The sequence below is a fragment of the Heloderma suspectum genome, chromosome 13 (assembly GCF_057233095.1).
Source record: "Heloderma suspectum isolate Gila_16-S chromosome 13, 16-S_ref, whole genome shotgun sequence".
Lineage (NCBI taxonomy): Eukaryota > Metazoa > Chordata > Lepidosauria > Squamata > Helodermatidae > Heloderma > Heloderma suspectum.
The window spans coordinates 10,518,314-10,540,770 of record NC_139470.1 but is presented as its reverse complement, the minus strand read 5'-3'; the positions used below and the strand labels follow the sequence as shown (position 1 = coordinate 10,540,770).

The window sequence follows — 22,457 nt, the reverse complement described above, 5'->3', positions numbered from 1 at the left end:
CTGGACAAGAATGTTTTCAAAATGCAGTATATCTCTTAATCGTATGACATCTGGAGATATTAGACATCTTTCATGAGCAGCAGTCAACCAAATATTCGAATCCACTTTAGTTCCCTATCCCCAGAAAATTTTCAGTTGTTTGGCTTTGCCTTGAAGTTATTGCACGCATATGCAATGTTATTTTTTATTAAGCATATGAAGTATGAATTGCCTTCCTGTGATTAGCTGAATCAGGGTGAAAGTAAAAAAAAGAATGTTCACTTTGAATATCTGTGTAATATGCTATTTTGGGTGGGCTTTGTAACTTACAAGTTAAGTAAATTCCTGTGGAGGGCGGGTGGGCTTTAAAGCATGCAGAAATGAACGTTACATGAACATCTTTAACACTTTGCTGTTTATTGCTGCTGATACTGTCTGCTGATGGACAGAACCACACAGGTAACACTCCTCCTGCAATATTCCCATCTTTCCCATATCATTCCCCAAGCTGGTTCATCAGATCCATTATAGTATTGTATACTGGCATTCTAATAGGATGCATTCAAAATCACGTTCATCCAAGGATATCCTTCACTTCCTAGTGTTCCGGTAGTACTAAACCAGCAAGGTCAGCCCATGACAGTTTGGGTCCAAGGAAGGAAATCCGAATGACGCAAGCGCCACACATATGCAAATGTACATGTGCACACACACTGGTTGATATAATTGATGTTCTCCTATTCGAGCCTCCCATTCATTTCAGCTTGTGGTAGGAGAACTTCTGAGCAGATTCTGCTCTGCGAGTCAGGTCTCTCTGTACCTACAATCTATCACCTTGTCACATGATGCAAAGGAGATATTATGATTATGATTCTTCTTTTCACAGACACAGTCCATTTCATTAGACACATGAAGGTTATCCTCAATTGATAGGTATAGCTACACATCGTTAGGGTGCGGGGAAGGAGAAGGGAATTGGAATGCAGAAAGTACAGACAGTGATAATTACCTTAACAGTGACCATTCACAAAACAATTGGTTGTTGGGAGATAACACAGACATCCTTGCATTTGTGAGCTGGCTAATATGCTGTAGTATAATAAAAAGCCTTTGTCTCTGTTCAGGCCACAGGAGATGGAGTTGAATCTCTTGATGGGTTGTAGTTCAACAGTTTCACATTGAAATCTGTCTTTGAAGTTCCTTTATTCAAGAATGGACATTAAGGTCCTTGACAGAATGACACGTTCTGCCACTGTTATTTGAATATTGCCAATCTGGATATGAGACTTGTGTCCATTTATTCTTTTGCATAGAGACTAGCCTGCTTGTCTCATGTAAAATGCTGGCAATTGATGGCAAGTATCACATTGGAAGATGAGCAAGTTTATGGAGCTGTGATATTGTGGATTGTATTATTAGCTCCGGTTGCCAGACAAGATATCGAACTGAGTTGGCATCTAGGTCTACCAAGTGGGCTGGTTTCTGTGTCTGTGTCTCTGATATGTAGTCTGTTGTTGCTGGTAAGCAGCTGCTTTAGGCTGGGAGGCTGTCTGTAAGCAAGTACAGGCCAACCACCCAAGGTCTGTGAGAGGGAAGTGTTATTATCCAGGCTGAGATGTAGATCACTGATATCTTTGGGTGGCTTTAACTGAGAACAGTAGGTGACAAGTGGTATTCTGTTTTCTCTTTTGAGTCTGTCCTGTAATAGACTGTTCCTGGGTTAGCAGACTGGCCATGTTGATCTGTTTTTTTCACTTTGTGGGGTGGTGTTGTAGTCTGAAGAACACTTGACTTAAATCTTTAAGTTGTGAGCCTCCAGGTGTGAACAGATACAGTTGTGTTGTAGGGCTTTGCCTACAATTTTGTGGTGTGTTCTGGGTGGATGCTGGAGGCGTGTAAGTATGTTTAGCAGTCAGGAGGTTTCCAATTTAAGGTGAGGCTTATCCGTCCATTATGTAGCTGCACAGACAGTGAACTTGTTACGTGGGCTGGTCTGGACTCAACTTGATGGTGGGTGTAGGTTATTCAAGTCTTGGTGGATCTCTGTCACGGCCTCCTTTCCATGAGTCCAGATAATAAAGATGTCATCAGTGCCCCTCAGATAGAGAGGAGGCTTTTGGGGAGAGAAGCTGATAAAGCGTTGTTCTAAGTCAGCCATGACGATGAGGCACACTGTGGGTGAGGTATTACAAAATACCTCAATACCCAATATCAGCATATAGCAAGTCATTGGGATCCTTCCCACAGGGCAGTTGGTTGTAGATGGCCCTGTGTGCATATATCGGGGGTGGCGGGGGACAGTCCAGTTGGAACACGAGCAGGTGCTTGATGTCTTTTCCTACCTTCCTTGCTGTCTTGGGATCCTCCCCACAGGTCAGTTGATGGTAGACAGCGTTGGGTGGGGCAGTCCAGGTGGATCAGGCCCTGGTGACTTCTTCTGCACTTCTTGCTCTCCTTCCTACAGGGCAGTTGGCATCGGTTGGCCCTGGGGGTTTGTGGGAGGGCAGTCCAGCTGGAGTAGGCTGTGACAGCTCCGTCACCTGCCATGACAGGAGGGAGAAACCTGAAAAATAGATACGGTGCAGGAAAATCATACACCAGCAGCACTTTCTGGTGGTGTAGGCAGAATGTTCCCATCGGCCAGGCAAGCAGGCAGAGGATCTGTACAGGATAAGCTCCAAGTGGCATATAGCATGTGCCCAATCATGGGGCGGGGGGGGGGGGCAGGAGTTCTATGAAAATATGTCCTCGGAAGAATTATACAGGTGCCTTCGTTACTTTTTATATAGATGCCTGTGTTACCTTTCAAGGGTGCTTTCTCACAGAATTTAGTGACTTGAAATGCCAACTGATGTGCTTGTGGAGGAAAGCGTGTAAACATAGCCTGCTCACCTGTGGGGTAATGGCCATATGTGGGGTCTGGTAGACCCATGTTCTGTAGAACCACGGGCCTCTGTTTGACCTGGCACATGGCACTGAATATCCAAAGCCACCTGGGAGCTGTAATTTGGCTCACCTGAAGAATATAATGTGTGAAAGCAAGGAGAGAGACTATTCATCCCATTGGCAGGCTAGTTTTCAGACCTCCCTTAGAGTAATAAGCTTGGCTCTGCATACTTTGTGTGTGGCTGATTACTGTGAGGAGACTGTTGCAAGGGAGAAGCATGTTGCAGGGTGGGAGTGCTGACCGGTCCTTGGAGGGGAGAGAGTAGACAAATGCAAAAGCAGTTTATGTAATGCTGGGATGGGGTTGCAGAGAGTTGCAGGATAGCAAAGCACAGAACTTTAATTGCAGTTTCTCAAGGGACATGCTGCCCCGGAGAGCTGTCTGGTGTTCAAGAGAGGAAGAGGGAAAAATTAATTTCATTTGTAGGATCTAAGCTGGCTCCTTGTTCCTCTCTATAGGCAGTTGCTGGTTTAAAGCTCATTCACTGAGGCTCACGAGACAGATAAAATTATGATTGCAGGACAAGGCTGTGGATCAGAGCTGCGTTCTGATGGACAGACAGTACAAAAGACAACATTTTGGGGGTCACCTCTATTAGAATGCCAGTCCAAAGCAACCTGTTTAAAGTATATTTCATTGTTGTAGTTATGCTTTCTATTTTCAGTATTATTCCCACCACCACCTTGCCTGCTGATGTGATTTCCCTGTCTGTTAGGATAAACAATAAAATGTTAAAAACAAAAAGACTACCACCACTTCTCTTTAAAATGTGAATGCCATCATAAAAACAAGTAGCCATCTTTGCATAATCCTTGTTCTAAAATTATTTTATGTGGGTTTCTTACCGTTCTTGCTCATTCAAAGGATTCCGGAAAAAAATCCCAACTGTGGTGTAACCGCTTTTTCTTGATTTTAACTTTTAAGGGTGAAATGGTCAACAGCATAGAGAAGAATGTGATGAATGCAGCCGATTACGTAGAACATGCAAAAGAAGAGACCAAAAAAGCAGTTAAATATCAGAGCAAAGCTCGCAGGGTAAGTTTCCTGTTTTGTGGACAAGTCTTGCTTTATTGGATATTGCTTAGTTCAGGTAAACTGCTTGTTGAACGTCTAGACAAAATACAAGAACCAAGTTGGTTACAAAGTCAGATTTGCTGCAGTATTCCCATAAACCTCCGTAGTACTACTCCAGAGGACAAATGGTTTGAGGACTGGAACCTTTGAGATTTGGTTTGAAGGCTGGAACCTCTCAAGGAGGGTCACATAATTAAAAAAACCCCACATATACAAAATATTCTTGATACTGGTTGGTGATGATGAAATCTGGCATTTCAGTAACTTTAAGCACCACACACACACACACACACCCCTATTAAAATGTTTAAGGAGTTTTGCGTGGTTACACAGCACCTCCATCTCTTAAATGTACTTGTGCTCTCTCTAAACTGTTACTGTGTTATATTTCTGGGGACTGGTTCAACATACCTGTTTGTTTGCTTGATGGATGTCACATCAGGTGATCATTTCTGCTTGTGAATGAGCCATCACTGATCACTGCCAAGAGATCTATTGCCCCTAACAATACGCTTTTCAGTAAGAGTCCCATCACCTATTTAGCTACTAATTGTCAAGAGATTGTGACATCAAGTGAAGTACATGCGTGTGTGAAGGGCCCCTTGGAAGAATCATAGAATCATAGAATAGTAGGGTTGGAAGGGGCCAATAAGGCCATCGAGTCCAACCCCCCGCTCAATGCAGGAATCCAAGTCAGAGCATCCCTGACAGATGGCTGTCCAGCCTCGTCTTGAACACCTCCAGTGTGGGAGAGCCCACCACCTCCCCAGGTAATTGGTTCCATTGTCGTATTGCTCTAACAGGAAGTTTTTCCTGATGTTCAGCCGGAATCTGGCTTCCTGTCACTTGAACCCATTATTCCGTTTTCTGCACTCTGGGATGATCAAGAAGAGATCCTGGCCTTCTTCTCTGTGACAACGAAGAGTGCATGCCCATCCTGGAAGATATGTTATGGCTGTTGAATCTCATCCGTCCTGCTTGCAGCAGACTTGCTAGAGCGTGTTTTTTAGCTGCAGTGAAAATGCTGCTAATTCAGTTCCATGCGTTGTTATATTTTCAGGCTTACCTTGTATCTCCTGCAGTCGCGCATTAGGATGGGCATGCACTCTTCGTCACTGTGTGGGTTGTAAATTCATAGGGTTGCATTTGTGGGTCAGAAAGCCAAGCTGATCTCAAACTGTCAGAAGGGTTTATTTCAAATGCTGCATTTAGTTTGCTTGTATAGGGCTGGATGCACCTGATCTCAGAAGCTAAGCAGGCTCAGCCCTGGTTAGTACTTGGATGGGAAACCGCCTGGGAATCAGGCTTCCTGCATTGGGGTTGGACTCGATAGTCTTGTAGGCCCCTTCCAACCCTATGATTCTATGACTCTGAAACAATTTATTCTTTGCATCTAACTAATTTGCACAACCCCATGAATGAACTGGTGAAATGTCAGCAAAGCTATTTTTTAAAAACTGGATCAGGATGCCAAGTCATCTATGATATGCCACAGTAGCCTTCTGCTATCTCCATCCTGCAGCACTGCATTTATTTTCTATTAAAATTACAAGAGGCTTCAACATTCTTAAATAAGTGAGAATTTTTAACTCAGGTCTTCTTAGTCACAGTCGAATAGCTTACCCACTACATCAAGGATGGGTGGATGGTAGACCTACTGCTGAGGTTGAATTATGGTGCTAGCCCCATTATTTTTGGGATTCCTCCCTTAGCTACTGTTTTTAGAAGGCTATGGGGGCCTGATTTGGCTAAAATTGGGGAGAGTCAGCGGGTGGGGCTTACAGATTTCATGAATGGCCCCTTCCCTTTTCTCCCTTCAATTCAGGCACTGAATTACATGATTTACAGTAGATCAGTAAGACTTTCTGACTTGTTTAACAGCAGCAGTAGCCCCAAAGACCTTTTGTTTTCTAAATTAGACTTCAAATTCCCAATCAGTAGTAACTCAAATGTAGCATTTTACTTTTACATGCAGATCATCCCAGTATATGACTTATGAGATGCATTAGGTATGTGGCTCCAGCCCTTGAGCCATTATTTTGCACTTGGCTCCATCCCATGGTCCCTGTTTTGCACTTGGCTGTGGTTGGTGGACTTTGGAATTCTAGTTAAAAAAAACCCCAAAAGTATATGCTGCAAGCATCACATCTGCCTGGGCCTAGACTATATCATGCTGACTTTCAGATGAGGTGGCAGAATGTTTACGTGATATATCTAAAATAAAGCTTTAACAGCATTTTTTATTTTTTTTTGCAAAACTGAGACAATCGCCTTGCTTTTCTTTGGCAGAAAAAATGGATAATTCTCATTGTAGTGCTGGTACTGTTTGCCATACTTGCTATAATAATTGGCTTGTCAATTGGGATTCAGTGATACTCGGCTAACTTCAGCATGCAGCTCACTCTGTTGTCATGCAGTAAGTACTAATCAACTAACTTGCCTTCCATGCTCACCTATATCCATTAGTGATCTATGCAGTGTTGACATGATTGAACAAGCTTGCCAAACCAGCGGGTTGCATTCAACAGCTACGTAAGCTCTTAAATTTGTTTGAGATTAGATAGGGATGTCAGAGAATTCCGCCACGGATCTCAGTGAGGCTGAATGCCAGTGCATTCGGCCCCCCGAAATCCATGGCGGAACAAAGCCCCCCTGCCCCCCCTCCCGAAAGGCGCGCGAAACGGGACACCTACCTGCTGCCGTTCGCACTGACTTGCGAATGGTGGCCTCCTCCGCGTGATAGGCTGCGTAAGTATTTACGCCATTTGCGTCCCTGCGGAAGCCGTGATAGGCTGTGTAAGTATGTACGTAGCCTATCACGGCAAAAAAAGGAACGCAAATGGCGGGGGCTACAGCAGCCGCCATTTGCGTTCCCTTTTTTTTTTGGCCGTGATAGGCTACGTAAATATTTACGTAGGCTATTACAGCAAAAGAGAGGGGCGCAAATGGCGTAGTGGCCGCCATTTATGCCCATCTCTTTTGCCGTAATAGGCTACGTAAATATTTACGTAGCCTATTACGGCCCCCAAAAAGGGAACGCAAATGGTGGCCGCCGTAGCTGCCGCCATTTGCATTCGCTGTTTTGTTTTGCCGTGATAGGCTATGTAAATATTTACGTAGCCTTTCATGGCAAAATACAGGGATGCAAATGGCGGTGGCTACGGCAGCCGCCATTTGCGTCCCTGCAGGCTGCCCAGCGGCTGGATATCCGGCCGCGGGCGGCCCTGGCCGACAGCTCTGTGGAATTGCCGCGAAGCAGAGCCGGCCGGAGAGAATTTCGGGGGGAGGGATGGAGCGCCTCCCTCCCACCGCGAATGTCACCCTTCGAAAAGGTAAATGACTTTCGTACATCCCTAAGATTAGAAGTCATATATATTGAGAGAACTGAGACACCTAGTGGCTAGCTGCGAAAACATATTCTATCTTGCATCTCTTGCATTAGATTTTGGATGGGGTGATGCCCACTGGAATTAGATCTCCTCTGTTTGACCAGTTTTTGAATTGGTTTAGAAGCATACAAGTTTTGGGGTTTACACAGAACTCTTCATCAATATACAGTATCTTTAGTCTCTTCAAACATATAACGGCATTATTTTGTGCTAAAGCTACTATATGTTGGAAGAGACTGTGTGTGCATGTGCATGTGTACACACAGTCTTTTCAAACATATAACAGCTTTAGCACAAAAGTATACTGTTATATGTTTGAAGAGACTAAAAATGTGTGTTTACTGTCAGAATCCTTGCCATGCTGTAGCTGAGAACTTCATGGTGTTGCTTCTCTCAAAACCCATCTCTTCCATAGGATGCTGTCATATACCAGGTCAGGCTGTTGGTCCATCTAGAACAAAATTGTCTTCTCTGAGTGAGAGAAACTGTTCAGAATCTCAGGCAGAGGGTCTTCCTCTTCACCTCCTACCTGATCCTTTTAAATGGAGAGGTCTGGGATTGAACTTGGGATCTTCTGGATGCAAAGGATGTGCTGTACCACTGAGCTATGGCCTGTCCACATAAAGGCTCCCACAAAGCCTTTAGCTTAATGCCTTGGTCTTCACTATAACAAAACCAAATCTAAGCTGTATGTAGAGTGACATAAACAGATACCAAAGGCCTACCTAGACAGCATCTTTTCACACAGTGGCCAACCAGATGCCTGTGGGATTCAACCCAAACCGAGTGCTTCCCAGCTCCTGCTGGCTTTACCCCAGGGCTCAGTTTAAAAGCCGCTCTGCCACCTTTATGTTAAGCGCCAACAGTCTAGCTCCATTCTGGTTCAAGTGGAGCCCATCCCTTTTGTGCAAGCCCAGCTTGTCCAAAATGTTCCCCAGTGCCTAACAAATCTAAACCCTTCCTCCCTACATGACTGTCTCTTCCACACATTGAAAATCCTCAGCTTCACCTGTCTAGCTGTTCCTGTGCATGTACAAAGCTAGCTTGGAAGCCCTGGCTTTCAACCTCCTGCCTAGCAACCTAAATTGCTCTTGCAGCAAGACCTCATGACTACCCCACATCATTGTTACCAAGATGCATCACAACCACTGATTCTTCCCCAGCACTATCTACCGAGCTGTCTAGATACCACGTGATATCTGCAACCTTCACACCAGGCAGGCAATTTACCATGTGGTGTACACATCCCTCACAGATCCAGCTGCCTCTTGTCTATTGATTGAATCGTACACAACCAAAAACCCCTACAGGCATGTCCTTGGCATGGGAGGATATTTGTTAGCCCCCCAAGGAATGGATCCCTTCTAAGGGATCATTTCCTCAGAGTGACACCCTCCTTCTCCAAGACCACTGTTCTCTTTGACTGCCAAGATGTTGCTGAGAATTAGGATGCTTTCAGGTCACTGAAGGCCTCATCCTCAAACCAATCTGCTTTCTTCAGCTTCTCCATGTCAGCAACCTGGGCTTCCAGGGAACAGACTTGTTCCCTGAGGGCAGGAACTTATTACACCGGGCATGCACCCTCAACTTCTGTCCAGCAGGCTCTCTCTCTCTCTCTTTCAAATTTTGAGACAGATCCCAGTCTCTGTTACTTCTGTTGCTCTGTAAAGCACCATGGCGCTGTATAAAAAGAAATAAAATAACCATCCATTCCATTCTGTCAAACAAAGCTCTGTATAACCCTGAAATGTTGGATGCTCCTACACCAACAGTAAAACCAATAACATTGCAAGATCTAAATAATCACAGAGTTCTTAAAACTTGAAGGACTAAAAAGCCCTGGTTAATAAAAACGTCTTCACCTGACAGTGAAAAGAGCACAACGTAGGCACCAGGTGAGCCTCTCTGTGGAGAGCAGTTCGCAAACAGAGTGCCACCACTGAAAAGGCCCTCTCCTTAGTAACCACCTAGCACACCTCAGGGTACCTGGAGGAGGGCAGTTACATGTGGAAGAAGATGATACTTGACACTACAAAGTCCCTTTACTCTTAATTTTTACTGGATGTGATTTCCACTGAAATCGTTTACTTGTAAGTGGGATGTGCATGTGAAGTTCTTGAGTCTCTGTATTGTGTTGTTTTTTTAATATTTGAGGATAAGCTAATCACAGTTTTCTCTCTCTTTCCAGAAATTGATATTCATAATAATTTGTGTATCTGTCTTGATTGTAATCATTGGCATTGTCCTGGCAGCGACCTTCTCATAGAGACCAGCACATTTCAGGAGTTTGGGATCTTCTGAATCACACATGCAGGGAAACCAAATGGCCTAGTTCTTGTAAAGATGCCTTCTCTTGCCTTAATGAGATTTTCTTTTTCAGGATTGGCCAGTTGTTACCTATTTGAATAACCAGTAGTACTTCATGTTTTGATACCTGCACATCTGAACCAAAATTGTAACACGTGTGGTTTTTCCTCCAAAAGCTGGAAAGCCTATCATATGGACTTGTAGTAAAGGCTGCTAAAAATAAATGCATTCTGCACTAACTATTTTGGAGATGAATTCTAACTTTCGACTTATCAGTGTTACCGGTGTGGAATTAGGGGAATTTGTTCCCCAGGAACATTGAGCATTTCCAGTTTGGCTTTGTTTTCCATTATGAATTCATCTTGTTAGCATAACAATCTTGTTTAAAATTAAAGCAGCCACATTCTTGAAATAACTGTTTGACTACAATCCTAAACGCATTTACATTGGAGGTAGGTTTCATTGAAATTATTGAATTTACTTTTAAGTAAATGTGATTAATACTGAGATGTGAAGTCGCTTTCTCGTGACTCCAACTTGTGTTTAAAAAATGTCTTAAAATAGAAATCTTAACATGCATATTATCAATAAACAGAATAAATGTGTGTTTTTAATAGGCAACTCAAGGCAACCAGGTAGAAATGGAAGTGCTTCTTTCTTAGCAGTGACCTCATGAACTGTTCTTAAAGCTTAAACACTATTGTGAATAATGTTTATCCACTTGTTCCCTAACACTGGCTTGGTTCACACGTAACGATAAGCTAGGATTTAGCACTACATGCATGAGCTGGAGCAAACGTGACTGAAGCCTTGGACCTGCATACACTCCCCTCTCCTCCTCCTGCATGGCTGGAAGGAGAACGCCCAAGTTCCACTTTATACAAAAGATGGCTTGTCGTTGCTTTTGAAGAGTGGTGTTTTAAAACAGCTGGTTAACAAACCAGCTAAGAGAGCAGTCCTATGTCCTCTAGGCAGCGTCTGGGGCAGATAGGATTTTTCAGTTCCCCAGCTATGAGCTCATAGACAGAACTATGAGCTCATAGACAGCGCTATGAGCTCATAGCTGGGAAACTGTGCTCCTCTCCCTCTCATAGCCAGGGCAGAGAGAACTGCACCGCCACCGCCTCCATGCCCGGAGCAGTGAAAATGGGGCATTCCTGGGGGCAAGGATGGGAGGAGAGCACAGAAGCTGTTTTAGACAGCTTCCTATGTGGCCTCCAGCCCCGTTCCCTCCCCCTCCCCAAAGCCGCACTTAGACGCGCAAAAGCACGTCTTAAGGCAAAGTGCGGGGTAGCTGCAGCATGGAGGGCATCCTCTCCTCCGTGCTCCTTCCGCCCTGCATTGGATAGGTGGTTGCTTCCAGCTTCAGGGGCGGTTGGAGGCGCTTGTCTATCTCTGTAGGATTGTGCCTTAAGCAATCTAGGGTTTGGAGTTGCCTTGGTTTGAAACTGACCAGAGTTTGTCTTAAACCACAATCTAATGTACGAACAAGCCAAACTTCATGTAAAGTGAAACTAAACTCAGTAGGGTTCTTCCTCCCAGCCAAGGAGGAGAGAGAAAGGAGGAGTGCATGAGTCCCAGGCTTCGCTCGGGCTTGTTCCAGCTTGTGCATGACATAACATTAAATCCTGATGTGGTGTTACACGCAAACCAGGCCATAATTTCTTTTCTAAAAAGAAGTTACATTCCACTGTGAAGTTTACTAAGCTCTTCAGTTGTGTGTCTCTCCCCCCCCCCCCCGATTTTTGTTATACAGTGCTTAAAGGGGACCAGATTTGTTGAGACGAATGGGAAGTGCTCACTTGCACCTGATCCAGAGCTCTGCATACTCTGTATTGCATGCCTGGAGCCTCCTGCATGTGCAGGCTTCCCTACCCGCTTCAGTGGAGACAGAAGCTTTGCCCACATCTTTAACCTCCTCCACTGAAGTGAATGAAGAAGCCTTTGCAGATGGGACTGATCCAAACATGCATCAGAGCTCCCATTGTCCTGCAAAGGGTCTCTGTTCTCTTGTGCAGCACTCACTGAGCAGTAGCCAGTAATGCTGCTCTGCCTCTGCTGGTTCTGCTGCACTCATTGAACCCACCATTTGCACAACGGGGAATTAGCTGTTATAAAAGTAACCCTAGAAACAAGCAGAAACACTCATTTCCGGAACAGGAGTGGTCAGCAGAGCTCCCTTCTGTGACCTCCACTGGTCTGCACCCTTCCGGAAATGAGTGTTTCCACTCATTTTGGATTGCTTCAGGAACCACTAGATTCCCATTGCGTTGTCACTAGATCCTACTGGCTCAGGGGGAGTATTGGGTACTGCCCATTAATTTCAGTGGGGCTTGTGCCTGAGACTGATTTATTGGACTGAGAAAATGGTTGCAGTAAAAATGTGAGAAAGAGGCAAAAATACATGTCTTTAAGCTTGAATTTATTTTTGAATGCTTCTAATCTGTCAGGAACTAGAACGCACAGATCGGATCTGCATTACAATATTAGCTGTGGTGCAATAAGCTGTTATTTCCTCTTCACCAAGGAGCAACAATCAAGGTTTTGTTTCTTTAAATTTCTATTGGGCCCTTGATGAATGGGGGATGATTAGGAGGAGCAGGCATTTTTGTAATCCATTTTAGAAAATGTTTTATCTTAAATAGAACACTGATTTTGTTGGGAAATTTGCTTCGATTAATTTCCAAAACATGAATGAAGTGTTTGTAAAGGCCTTCATCCAAAGAACGTTAGTTCCACTGCAGTGAACAGGACATTACCCACAGAAAGTCCTTTGGATCTGGGGCCAGTGTCCAGCTGTTAGCAACTATTAGCATTTCAGAAATAACCAAAACAATTGAATTTTGTGTTGCTGGTTTTTGTTTTTTGTGTTTTTTTGGTATGGTGCTGTTACTTTGTAAAATATTTGTAACTGTATTTTGATTGCCTATTGTTTAAATATTAATGTAGATATTTATGCTGAAAGTGAAATAAACTATAATGGGTGCCCTTTTAATTTTCTTCCCTTTTTTCTTTTTACAAAACACGGCCTTGAAATGCTTATTTATGTGTTTTATTTTTAAACAATACAATTACAGGTATATTTTGCCTTGCAGCTAATCTGCATTTGAAATTCATATTTTTAAATGTTTGGTATGCATGTAGTTACCTAAACATTAGCTTTAATAACTGCCATTTCTAAGCATTGAACTCTTTCGGATGTGTCTAAATTCTTGAAGGTCTGCAAATGGCCCATGGAAAATGCTTCCAAATGTTTACTGTGAAAATATGCAGATGCGTAAATATCAACATTTCAGGTAACTTTCTTGCTCTAAGATTTCTGATCATTAAAAAAACCAAACAACTAACATAGGTACTCTGCATCAGCAGCTCCATTGCCACCAGTGAGACACTGGTGTTTACTATTCTCAAGCATTCACAGTAAAGCCTATGATATTTTTTTCTCTTGACCCACTGGATATAAAGCAAAAGCCAACACCGGGAGGGCAGGGAGGATTCACGGTGGTGAGACATGTCCTCTCTTACAAAAAGCCCTCCTAGAGCAAATAGTATCTCATTTCAGTGGGGCTTGCATAGGAGAAAATGCTGTGCACAGTCCACCAGAACATGTGTTGAATTCTGCAAACCATTCTTGAGCTGCTGTTATAGCTTGTTCAAATTCTGTGCGCAAACTGCAACAAGATGTGGTGACCCTCAGCACAGTTAAGGACTTTTTAAAGAAGAGTTTTCTTTTTAATATTTTTGGTGGCGGGTGGGGAACAGGAGAGAATCCCATAGTGTTGCTAGAAAAGTTATGAACAGGCAGTCTTGGTCATTATCGTTTTGATTAAGGGCGTCATCCTGTCGGGATAGGCGGCCACCTCCGAACTCTGAGGTGACCGCCTATCCAATGCACAGCGGGAGGAGTGTGGAGGGGATCCTCCTCTATGCTCCAGCCGCCCCGCATTTGCGGCTAGATGGCCAATTTTGGCTGTCTAGCTGTGGGAAACGAGTGTGGGGTGGGAAGGCCGGACCACTCATAGGAACCGTCGTACTGGCACTTGTGCACTCCCCGCCCCCGGGAACACCCCCTTTTACCCTGCTCATCCAAGCCCAGGGACAATCCGTGCCACCTACAAGGCGGCAGGGGAGGTGGTTCTCCGGGAACTGACCGATCCTATGGCTGTCTAGCTGCTGTCTAGCGTCCTTTTTAGGATTGCACCCTAAAAAGCTTTTGCTTGCTAACAACCTGGTTTTACTATGAACATCAGTATGAATACATTACTCACTACATTTTGTGATACTAAGCCATGTTTTCCTTTAAACTATTTTAGTCATAGTGCCTACATGGCCACAGAGTTCATTTTGGCCTTCAAGGTGTTGTGTGCATGCGTGTGTACACATATGCACACACACACAGTCAGTTTACGAAGAGATAAAAAAAAATCTCTTGAAAAATCCTATGTTCTGATAAACATTAAAACAAAATACATGTTTTAATGTTTATCAACCTCCAGAATGAACTATTGGTTACTGAAGGGGAGGAGAGGAAGGGTGGCAGCTTACCAGCCTTCCTCAACCTGGTGCCTTCTAGATGTGGCTGGGGGAAGCTGAGAGTTGTAGTCCAACACAACTGGAGAGTGCCAGATTGGGGCAAGGCTGGCTTAGACATATAACAGAATGGATCTAATGGTACACTGTGAAGTTCAATGGGTTCACTGGCAAACATCTTTTAAAAGCAAGATTCTAGCCCTCATGACTGGAGAGGTTTGGAAATAGGTCAGCAACTGCGGGGAGGGGAACAATGTAACTGGAACTTCTCAGGCTGCTGGATTTGGTCTTGGGGCCTGAAGTTTAGCGGTGGGGTGGATAGGGAACTACCAAGTTTTTTCACAGCGACTTAGCATAATGCAAATGGAACGTTTTGGCTGTAAATGAATGCTTTGAAACCGCCCCGTCTTCTGCTGTATCTTCTTTATCCTCTTCATGTTTCTTCTTCCAGTACTGCAGCTGCAGTCTTCAGGAGTGCCGGCAGAGAAGTCAGCTATGAGTAGAGCTCCCTGCTGGTTAAGAAAGATGGATGTTCTATCGGGTAGTCAGGGGTGGGGTCAGGTTCTGACAGGTGGGTAGCACCAGATAAATCTCCTCCCTTCCTCCAGTCACTGGGCAGTTGCAATGGCAGTGGTCTTTCCTGCTTGCTCCACAGGGCCAGCGCCATACTGATCATTCTGAAAGTATGACCATAATACAAACACGAAACAGAATCTCTTCCCCCTGCCCTCTTCTCTTCTGATCATCCTTTCCTTTGTTGACATTATTGCTTTCAGCAAAAAATGGAGGGGAGAAATAGACATTGATTTGCTTTGGGCAAAAATGGAAAAATATGATTAACTTGGTGGATTTTCAGCCCACAGTCTATCTGAAATGCCCTTTGATATGCCCTCGTGACTCATATGCTAAATATAACCATGGCACCCGTCCTCCGGCACAGGCCAGCGAGTCACTCTCTGCACCTGTGAAGCAACATAAGCCATGTACCACGATCGGCTTCTCAGTTTATACAACCATCAGTTGCAATCTCTATTTTGGTAAAGCGATGATATAGAGCACGGCTGATGTGAGCAAAGGCGGACAAATAAATCCTAGGAACTGATCAAAGAAGCAGGTAGCCCAGGTGTACAAGTGTTTAGTGGATTCATAACTCACCCCTGCCAAGTGCTTAGAAAAATGGAAATGGTAAGTTGCATTGTTTTGCTGTTCGAAAAGAATCCCATGTGGCTGCGTGCTGCGCTCTGGATAAACCTTAATGGGGAGAGGCAGGAAGGAACCACAGATTTATCGGTCAAAGCAGGATAGTGAATGGGTATGTATTTTTGAACTGTCAGTGACAAATACTTCAGCCAACATATCTTGAGTTTTTGTGGCGCAGAAGAGGGTAAGCAAAAAGCAACATCTCTTCTGTGCCACAAAAACAAAATTTGAGTGCAATGTGCAACTTGATATCAATGTGATTACTCCAGAGTTTGGTGCAATGTAACCTTGCCACCTTAAACCCCTTTGGCAGCAATCCTGTGTCCTCTTACCTGGGAGTCACCCCACTGAGCTCAATGGAGCTTACTTCTAAGTAGGCAGGTATGGGATTGCACTGTTAATCTGCTTCCCTCTCTGTTAAAATGAAATCCAAGGGAATGTTTTAAGGATTGTAAAAGGAAAGGAGGGTGGGTCGCCTTTGAGCTACTGTAGACAGCAAACTGCATCCCTCTTCTCTTTTTTTGGCCTTTGTTTCTCCATTCTATCCTTCTCCCCTTCCCCCCGGTCAAAAGTCAGACTGTAAGCTCTTTGGGGCAGGGACCTATCCTTTTTGTTTATGTTTACTCTATAAAGGACTGTACATTGATAGCACTTTATAGATCAGAGGTGGGCAAGCTTTTTGGGTTCAGGAGCCACATGAGTGAATGGGGCGGTGGTGCATGGGGCCAGGATTCTCCTTCTCCCCCCTCCCACCCATGCATTTATTCTCACACACTTCTCCCTCCCCTCAGTGATTTCCCCCTTTATCTCATATGCCTCAAGGAGAGGAGCGAAGGGACAAAGTCCCTTGACGCTATGCCCTGCCCTGCTGTCTATTTGCCAGCCTGTAGTCTAACTTTATATGAACTTTCAAAATTCCAGTCCTTATGGCAGTCGACGTGTGGGATTTGCGTGGGAAGTGTACGTTCCCCCTGTTGCCAGTTGTACATTTGGGGGAAGGAATGAGCAACTGAGGGCTGGCAAAGGGTGGAAGGTGAATTTTGCTCTGGCCGCAAATGGCTTTTACTTGCCATTCAGTTTTGTGGAGAAATAATCCACTTACATGGCTAGAAATAAAAGAGTGCTTGCAGGAACGCCCATTGAGTGGGGCTCTGCGCAAGCCATTGGGAAACCATCCTGCTCTTATCTGTATACACCCATCTTGTTTTCTGTTTTATGCATCGCTTCAGAGAGTGTGACGGTAGGGGTGAGAATTGGCAGATAGGATGGCTGTGTGTCTTATTTTAGAGAGGACAGTCCTGTATTTGAAGGCATCTTTTATTTGGGGTAGCCACTTATGCCCCCAAAAGAGGAAATGCATCACCAAAAGAGAGGGCAGTGATTTGCATAACAAATTTGTGTAGATTTCAATTTAGAAATGTTCCTGCCCGTTCAGTCTGCTGTTCACATGCTGCTAACTGTTGATGGGCAACTGTTCTTATGGTTCTTCATCTTTAAACTCAAATAGAGGATAGTCCTCTGTAAAAGAGACATCTGGCCACACTACGTTTGAAGGGCTGTCCAGTCCAAGCCTGGTTTAAATATAAGGAATAATAGAATCATAGAAGAGTAGGGTTGGAAGGGGCCTACAAGGCCATCGAGTCCAACCCGCTGCTCAATGCAGGAATCCAAGTCAGAGCGTCCCTGACAGGTGGCTGTCCAGCCTCGTCTTGAATGCCTCCAGTGTGGGAGAGACCACTGCCTCCCTGGGTCATTGGATCCATTGTCGTATTGCTCTAACAGTCAGGAAGTTTTTCCTGATGTTCAGCCGGAATCTGGCTTCCTGCAACTTGAGCCCATTATAGGAACCATATGAAGGGAGAGCAAGGCCCTTGAAATTGCCCATCCACAGTTGTTGTTGCTGTCGTCATTTTTATTATTATTATTATTATTATTATTATTATTATTATTATTAACATTTCTATACCACTCAATAGCCAAAGCTCTCTGGTCAGCAGACTGAGCTGGCATACGGGTCTTCTGGTCTTTCGTATCGTATTTCTATTTCAGTTATAGTACTTATTTCTAATTTTGCATCTATATACTGATACCAAACCTGAGGTAAAAATGATGGTCAGGTGAATACTGACCATACTGATACTGAACCTGAGGTAAAAAAATAACCAAATGATCAGGTGAATACTGGCCATACTGACCAAACCTGAGGTAAAAATGATGGTCAGGTGAATACTGACCATACTGATACTGAACCTGAGGTAAAAATAATCAAATGATCAGATGAAGCTCCTGTCAGTTGACAACCTTACAGGTAGCTCACTAGACTAGTTCCTAGCCACTGATCATGAGGCTCATGCCTCAAGACTCTGACAGTTAGGACCTATTAACATGTATTTATTTACTTATTTATTACATTCTATACCGAACATAACCATCCCCAGCATGCCTGTGTTGAAAATGGGTCACCTCTGCTGTGTTCTGTCGGTGTACGTGTTATGCAAGGGTGTGTGCTTGCCTTCACCATATGTTGACCACAGCCCAGATGTCCTTTGGTACAGCACCGCAAAAATAAACTTTGGGGTGTGTGCGTTTTGAGGTAAACAAACAAACACGCACCCCTATCTGAACAGAACTCAGTGTATATAACCATTACACGCACAACCATCTCGGCATGGATTGAAACGAGTTGTTCCCCAAGGCCACCTTGTGCTGAGGTGGTTGTGAAAATGGGTCCCGTATTTATGCAAAGCAAACTTTCAAGAATAAATAGAGTTGCTGCTGAATTTAGCCTAAAGCAATTGTAAAGTGAATTGGGAGATTCCTGCTGCTTAGGTGAATTTTGTCTGCCACTTTGCCCTTTCTGTGTCCTCAAAGGCACTGGCTAACAGTCTAGGCCAAAACCAAGCCCAGTTCTAAATTGGTTCTCCGATGGTGTCAGAACTAGCCCCTTCTAAACACGCATAGGCTCTGGCCAACAGATCAAATTCAGTGTTATCACAACCCAGTAGTTTCAGACCAAGACCACCTCCAAAGCTGTTTTCTGACAGAAATGACAGAACATCCACAGGCTTTGGCCAAGAGACTAGGCCCAGACTAAAGGCAGTTTCAAAACAATTATCTGACAGTGTAAACAGGGGTGTGTGTTTTAAAACATACAGGGTGTGTGTTTAAAAAACAGAGAAGATGTTTTATTATTTTTTTAGCCCCAACCATAAAAACAACCGATAAAACCATGCCATGTAGGCAACCATTGGCATTGTATCCAGGCCTGCTGCGGTTGGATGCATGAAACGATGTCATATACACAATAGGATTATTCTTTAAGAAAACGTGGACATTGACAGAGATCAGAGCATAAGCCAAAGCAAAAAAAATAATCAATTCTGAGGAAAGCGCAATTTTTCTGTAAATTCCAACCCACCCACCCAGGGGCTGGAATTCCTCACTGAGGACAGGGAGATGCTCATTGAGGTTGAAAATGTGTTTTTCATGGTGGGGAGAAGCTTCCAAGCATGGCGTGAGTGAACCACCAGCCGCATAGTAGGGAGAGCAAGGGAGAAGAAAAAGGGGAGGCATTTGGTGAACATTTTTGCCATAGATCTTGTAAGGCAAGATTGGGGAACCTGTGGCCATCCAGATGTCATTGGACTCCAACTCCCATCAGCCCCAGCCAGCATGGCCAAAGGTCAGGAATGCTGGGCGTTGTGGTCCAACACATCTGGAGGACACCAAAGTTGGGGAAGGTTGCTTTAGTACAACCTAGGTAGTCCAATTGTACAACAAGAAAAGGTCAATCTGGTTCTTTGACTGGATTCAGAGGACTCAACATGTTCTGGATGGGATTGCACTCCCCCTGAAGGAGCAAGGTTTGTAGCTTGGGGTCCTCCTGGAGCTCAGCTGGCCTCAGTGGCATGGGGTGCCTAGTTCTACCAACTTTGGTTGGTGGCCCAGTTACACTCCTATCTGGGCAGGGATAACCTGGCTTCAGTTGTCCATGCTCTGTTAACATCCAAGCTAGATTACTGCAATGCGCTCTCCGTGGGGCTGCCTCTGAAGATGGTTCAGAAGCTTGTGCCAAATGTAGCAGCCAGACTGATAATAGGAACAAGAAGGTCTGAACATATAGCACTGATTTTGGCCCACTAGTACTGGCTGCCTGTACATTTCTAAGCTGATTCAAGGTGCTGAGTTTTACCTATAAAGTCTAAAGTCTTACATGGCTCAGGACCTCAGGATCTGACAGAACACCTCTCCCGGCATGAACCCTCGGTTATTGGGTGATATAGAAATGTAATTAATTAAAAATAAAATAAATCTACCTGTATACTATGCTCACCATCTAAGGCCCTCCTCCAGGTCCTCCAAGGGAGGCTTGGAAGGTGTCAACAAAGGAGACAGCCTTCTTAGTGGTGGCCTCCTGATTATGGAACAATCTCCCCAGCGAGGCCTGTCTGGCACCAGCATTGTTATCTTTTTGGCACCTGGTTAAGACCTTCCTGTACTCTCAGGCATTTGGCAGCATACGATAATTGGGTTCTGGGATTTTTTATTGTTGATTGTTACAATTGTTTAGATATGTGTGTGAGTGTGTGTGTGTGTGTTTGGGGGTCTGTTTATAAGTTTGTATGTAAATGTTTTTATGTTGGGCACAATATTGTATTTGTAACATTTTTTATCTCTGTAAACTGCCCAGAGAGCTTTGGCTATTGGGTGGTATAGAAATGTAATGAATGAATTAATGAATTCTTTGATCTGTATAAATTCTGCAAATTTGAAGGATTCTCTTGTTGTGGACATAAGAAAAAAATTCTTAGGATTCTGTGTTTTTGCTTTTTTTAAAGAGGCAGGAATTCACAAGTAGGCACTGGTTGTTGTTGTTTTCATTGTTGTTTTCCTGAAGCTGTCCTGATAGGAAATCACTGTTTATGCTCTACAGCCTAAAACACAGAACAGACTAATAAAAGGAACTTCGGTGGCAAAGGACAAAACCTGTAAAGGTGAAGTAAGAACTGTTGAGAAGACAAGAACCTCTGTGAACCTGAAGAAGAAAAGCAAGGTGATGCGACAGCTCAGAAGTGTGTCATGATTTCTTATATCCCAGGTAGAATTCAGTTTTTCCCAATCTGCTCCCATCAAAATCAGAGCTCCCTGCAGCTGCTTTGAACAAACGGTCAGGAGATCTGATCATGGATCATCCAGGACACTTCAGTTTTGGCCCTGAAGGGCACAATCCTATGCCTGTTTAGAGAGAAAAAAGCCCTACAACTCCCAGCAGTCCGAGCCAGCATGGTAGGGGCGACCCTGTTAGATTGCCCATTCCACAACTCCTAGATTTAGTTTCTAAAGACTGACAGGTGGGGATTGAAATCCCAAGAATAGCACGAGAAGAACCTTTCCGGATTAGATGCGGGGGCGGGGGGGGATCTAATCTGTAATCCCTTTTCCAATGGTGGCCAACCCTATCCATGATAGATAAATGGAACTGTGTGATCAGGGGTGTAGTATAACTCTGAATACCAGAGGGAAAGAGCATACTTGTGTACTGTCAAGGGAGGGCAGACATGAATGAATGGAAGGTGTCGAGAGCTGTGGGCAACTATACATGCACAGTGCTCCATACAAAAAAAGGGGGGGCAGGGACAGTAGGGGAACCTAAAACCAGGATAATGGTGGATTTCGAAGATGTCAGTTTCACTGGAAATATCAGGCAATCTGAGGTGAAATTTGGAAGTGGAGAATTACAGGAGCATCTGTCTACTTACACCCAGAGTGCCAACTGCTGGGAAGGCTGGTGTGACTTACAGCAGAGTTGTTTTACATAGAGAAAGTGTGGCAACACAGCATTTAGCATTGCAGGCAATAAACGCAGGCTAGAGTCACTTTAAAAGAAATTCAAACCAACTTACTTTATTAATGCCTTTACCCACATCATCAGAAAAAGCTCTCTGTTTAACTACAAGCACCCCCCTAAGGAGTGTGAGTGTAAGTGAACAAAGGCATAAGATATGGTTACTTGCTTCCTTCAGAGAGAGAGAGAGAGAGACACATGTTGCTTGTTGCAGAGGCAAGAGAAGGAAGGAGGAAGAAGGAAGAGGAAGGGTAGGGAGCAGGAAAAAGGAACCGATCTAGCTACAGAGTATTCTCTTTCACCCCCTAGTGTCTGGAAGCATGCGGAGTTGTTTCTATTCTCCAACACTGGCTGAAAGTCAAAGCCGAATCCTCACTCAACTTCCTCCTATCGCATCCTTCCCCAACCTGGTGCCCTACAGATGTGCCAGACTATGCTGGCTGGGGAATTCTGAAAGTTGTAGTCCAATACATCTAGAGGACACCAGGTTGGGGAAAGCTGTCCTACCATGTCATTGAGTTCTGGGTAGTGAAGACATCTTATACCAGGGTCATAGTTGTGTCTAGATCGGGAGTGGGGAATTGTTCCTAGGTCCATTGACCTGTGGGAAGTGTTAATCAGGGAGAGGGCTGCAGCTGGGGGTGGGCGGAGCCAGAGCCAGTGGTGGGTGGGGTTTGCAGCATTGCAGGACTGCATAGCTCTTTCTCTGTGGCAGATCATGTCTTGCATGAACACACACGAAGAGGAAGATTTATTTATTTATTTATTACATTTCTATACCGCCCAATAGCCGAAGCTCTCTGAAGAAGAAGATGCAATTCCCAGACGGCAAGAGGGGCCTGCAGTGTAGGGAGAACTGGATGATGCTAGGGATGGACAGACTCACCTCTGGGGACGCTGGTTGTCACCAAGCCGCTGCCGCTGCCCATACCCACTCATTGGATCACATAAGCCCTTAGACGGCTCAGCGAATGACCAGCAAGCACTACAGGGCCACTGCTCCTTCCCCGAGCCGCCATTGTTACGCAAACTGGAGTCTCCGGTCTTTCCAGAAAACTAATGTTGCATACATTGTGGCTGTAAAGGGGTCATCTATGTAACGTTACATGGGCCATTTACGCCTGTTGTGTTGTGTAGATGGCCCCCTTATGACCACAATCCAAGCAACATTAGTTTTCCAGAAAGA

At 44.4% G+C, this 22,457-nt stretch overlaps 1 protein-coding gene across 2 annotated transcripts in view; it reads left to right on the top strand.

The window, feature by feature from the left end:
- The window catches only part of STX2 (syntaxin 2), a 37,237-nt gene extending 24,548 nt beyond the window's left edge, over nucleotides 1-12,689 (top strand). The window contains exons 9-11 of one of the 2 annotated variants that reach the window (XM_084820024.1): nucleotides 3,851-3,961; nucleotides 6,290-6,416; nucleotides 9,578-12,689. In XM_084820024.1, coding sequence (XP_084676150.1) covers nucleotides 3,851-3,961; nucleotides 6,290-6,373 — 195 coding nt within the window. In that variant the 3' untranslated portion in view covers nucleotides 6,374-6,416; nucleotides 9,578-12,689. The remainder of the gene's footprint in view (nucleotides 1-3,850; nucleotides 3,962-6,289; nucleotides 6,417-9,577) is intronic. The other variant, XM_084820025.1, reaches the window with a different exon arrangement.
- Nucleotides 12,690-22,457: the final 9,768 nt, after the last annotated feature.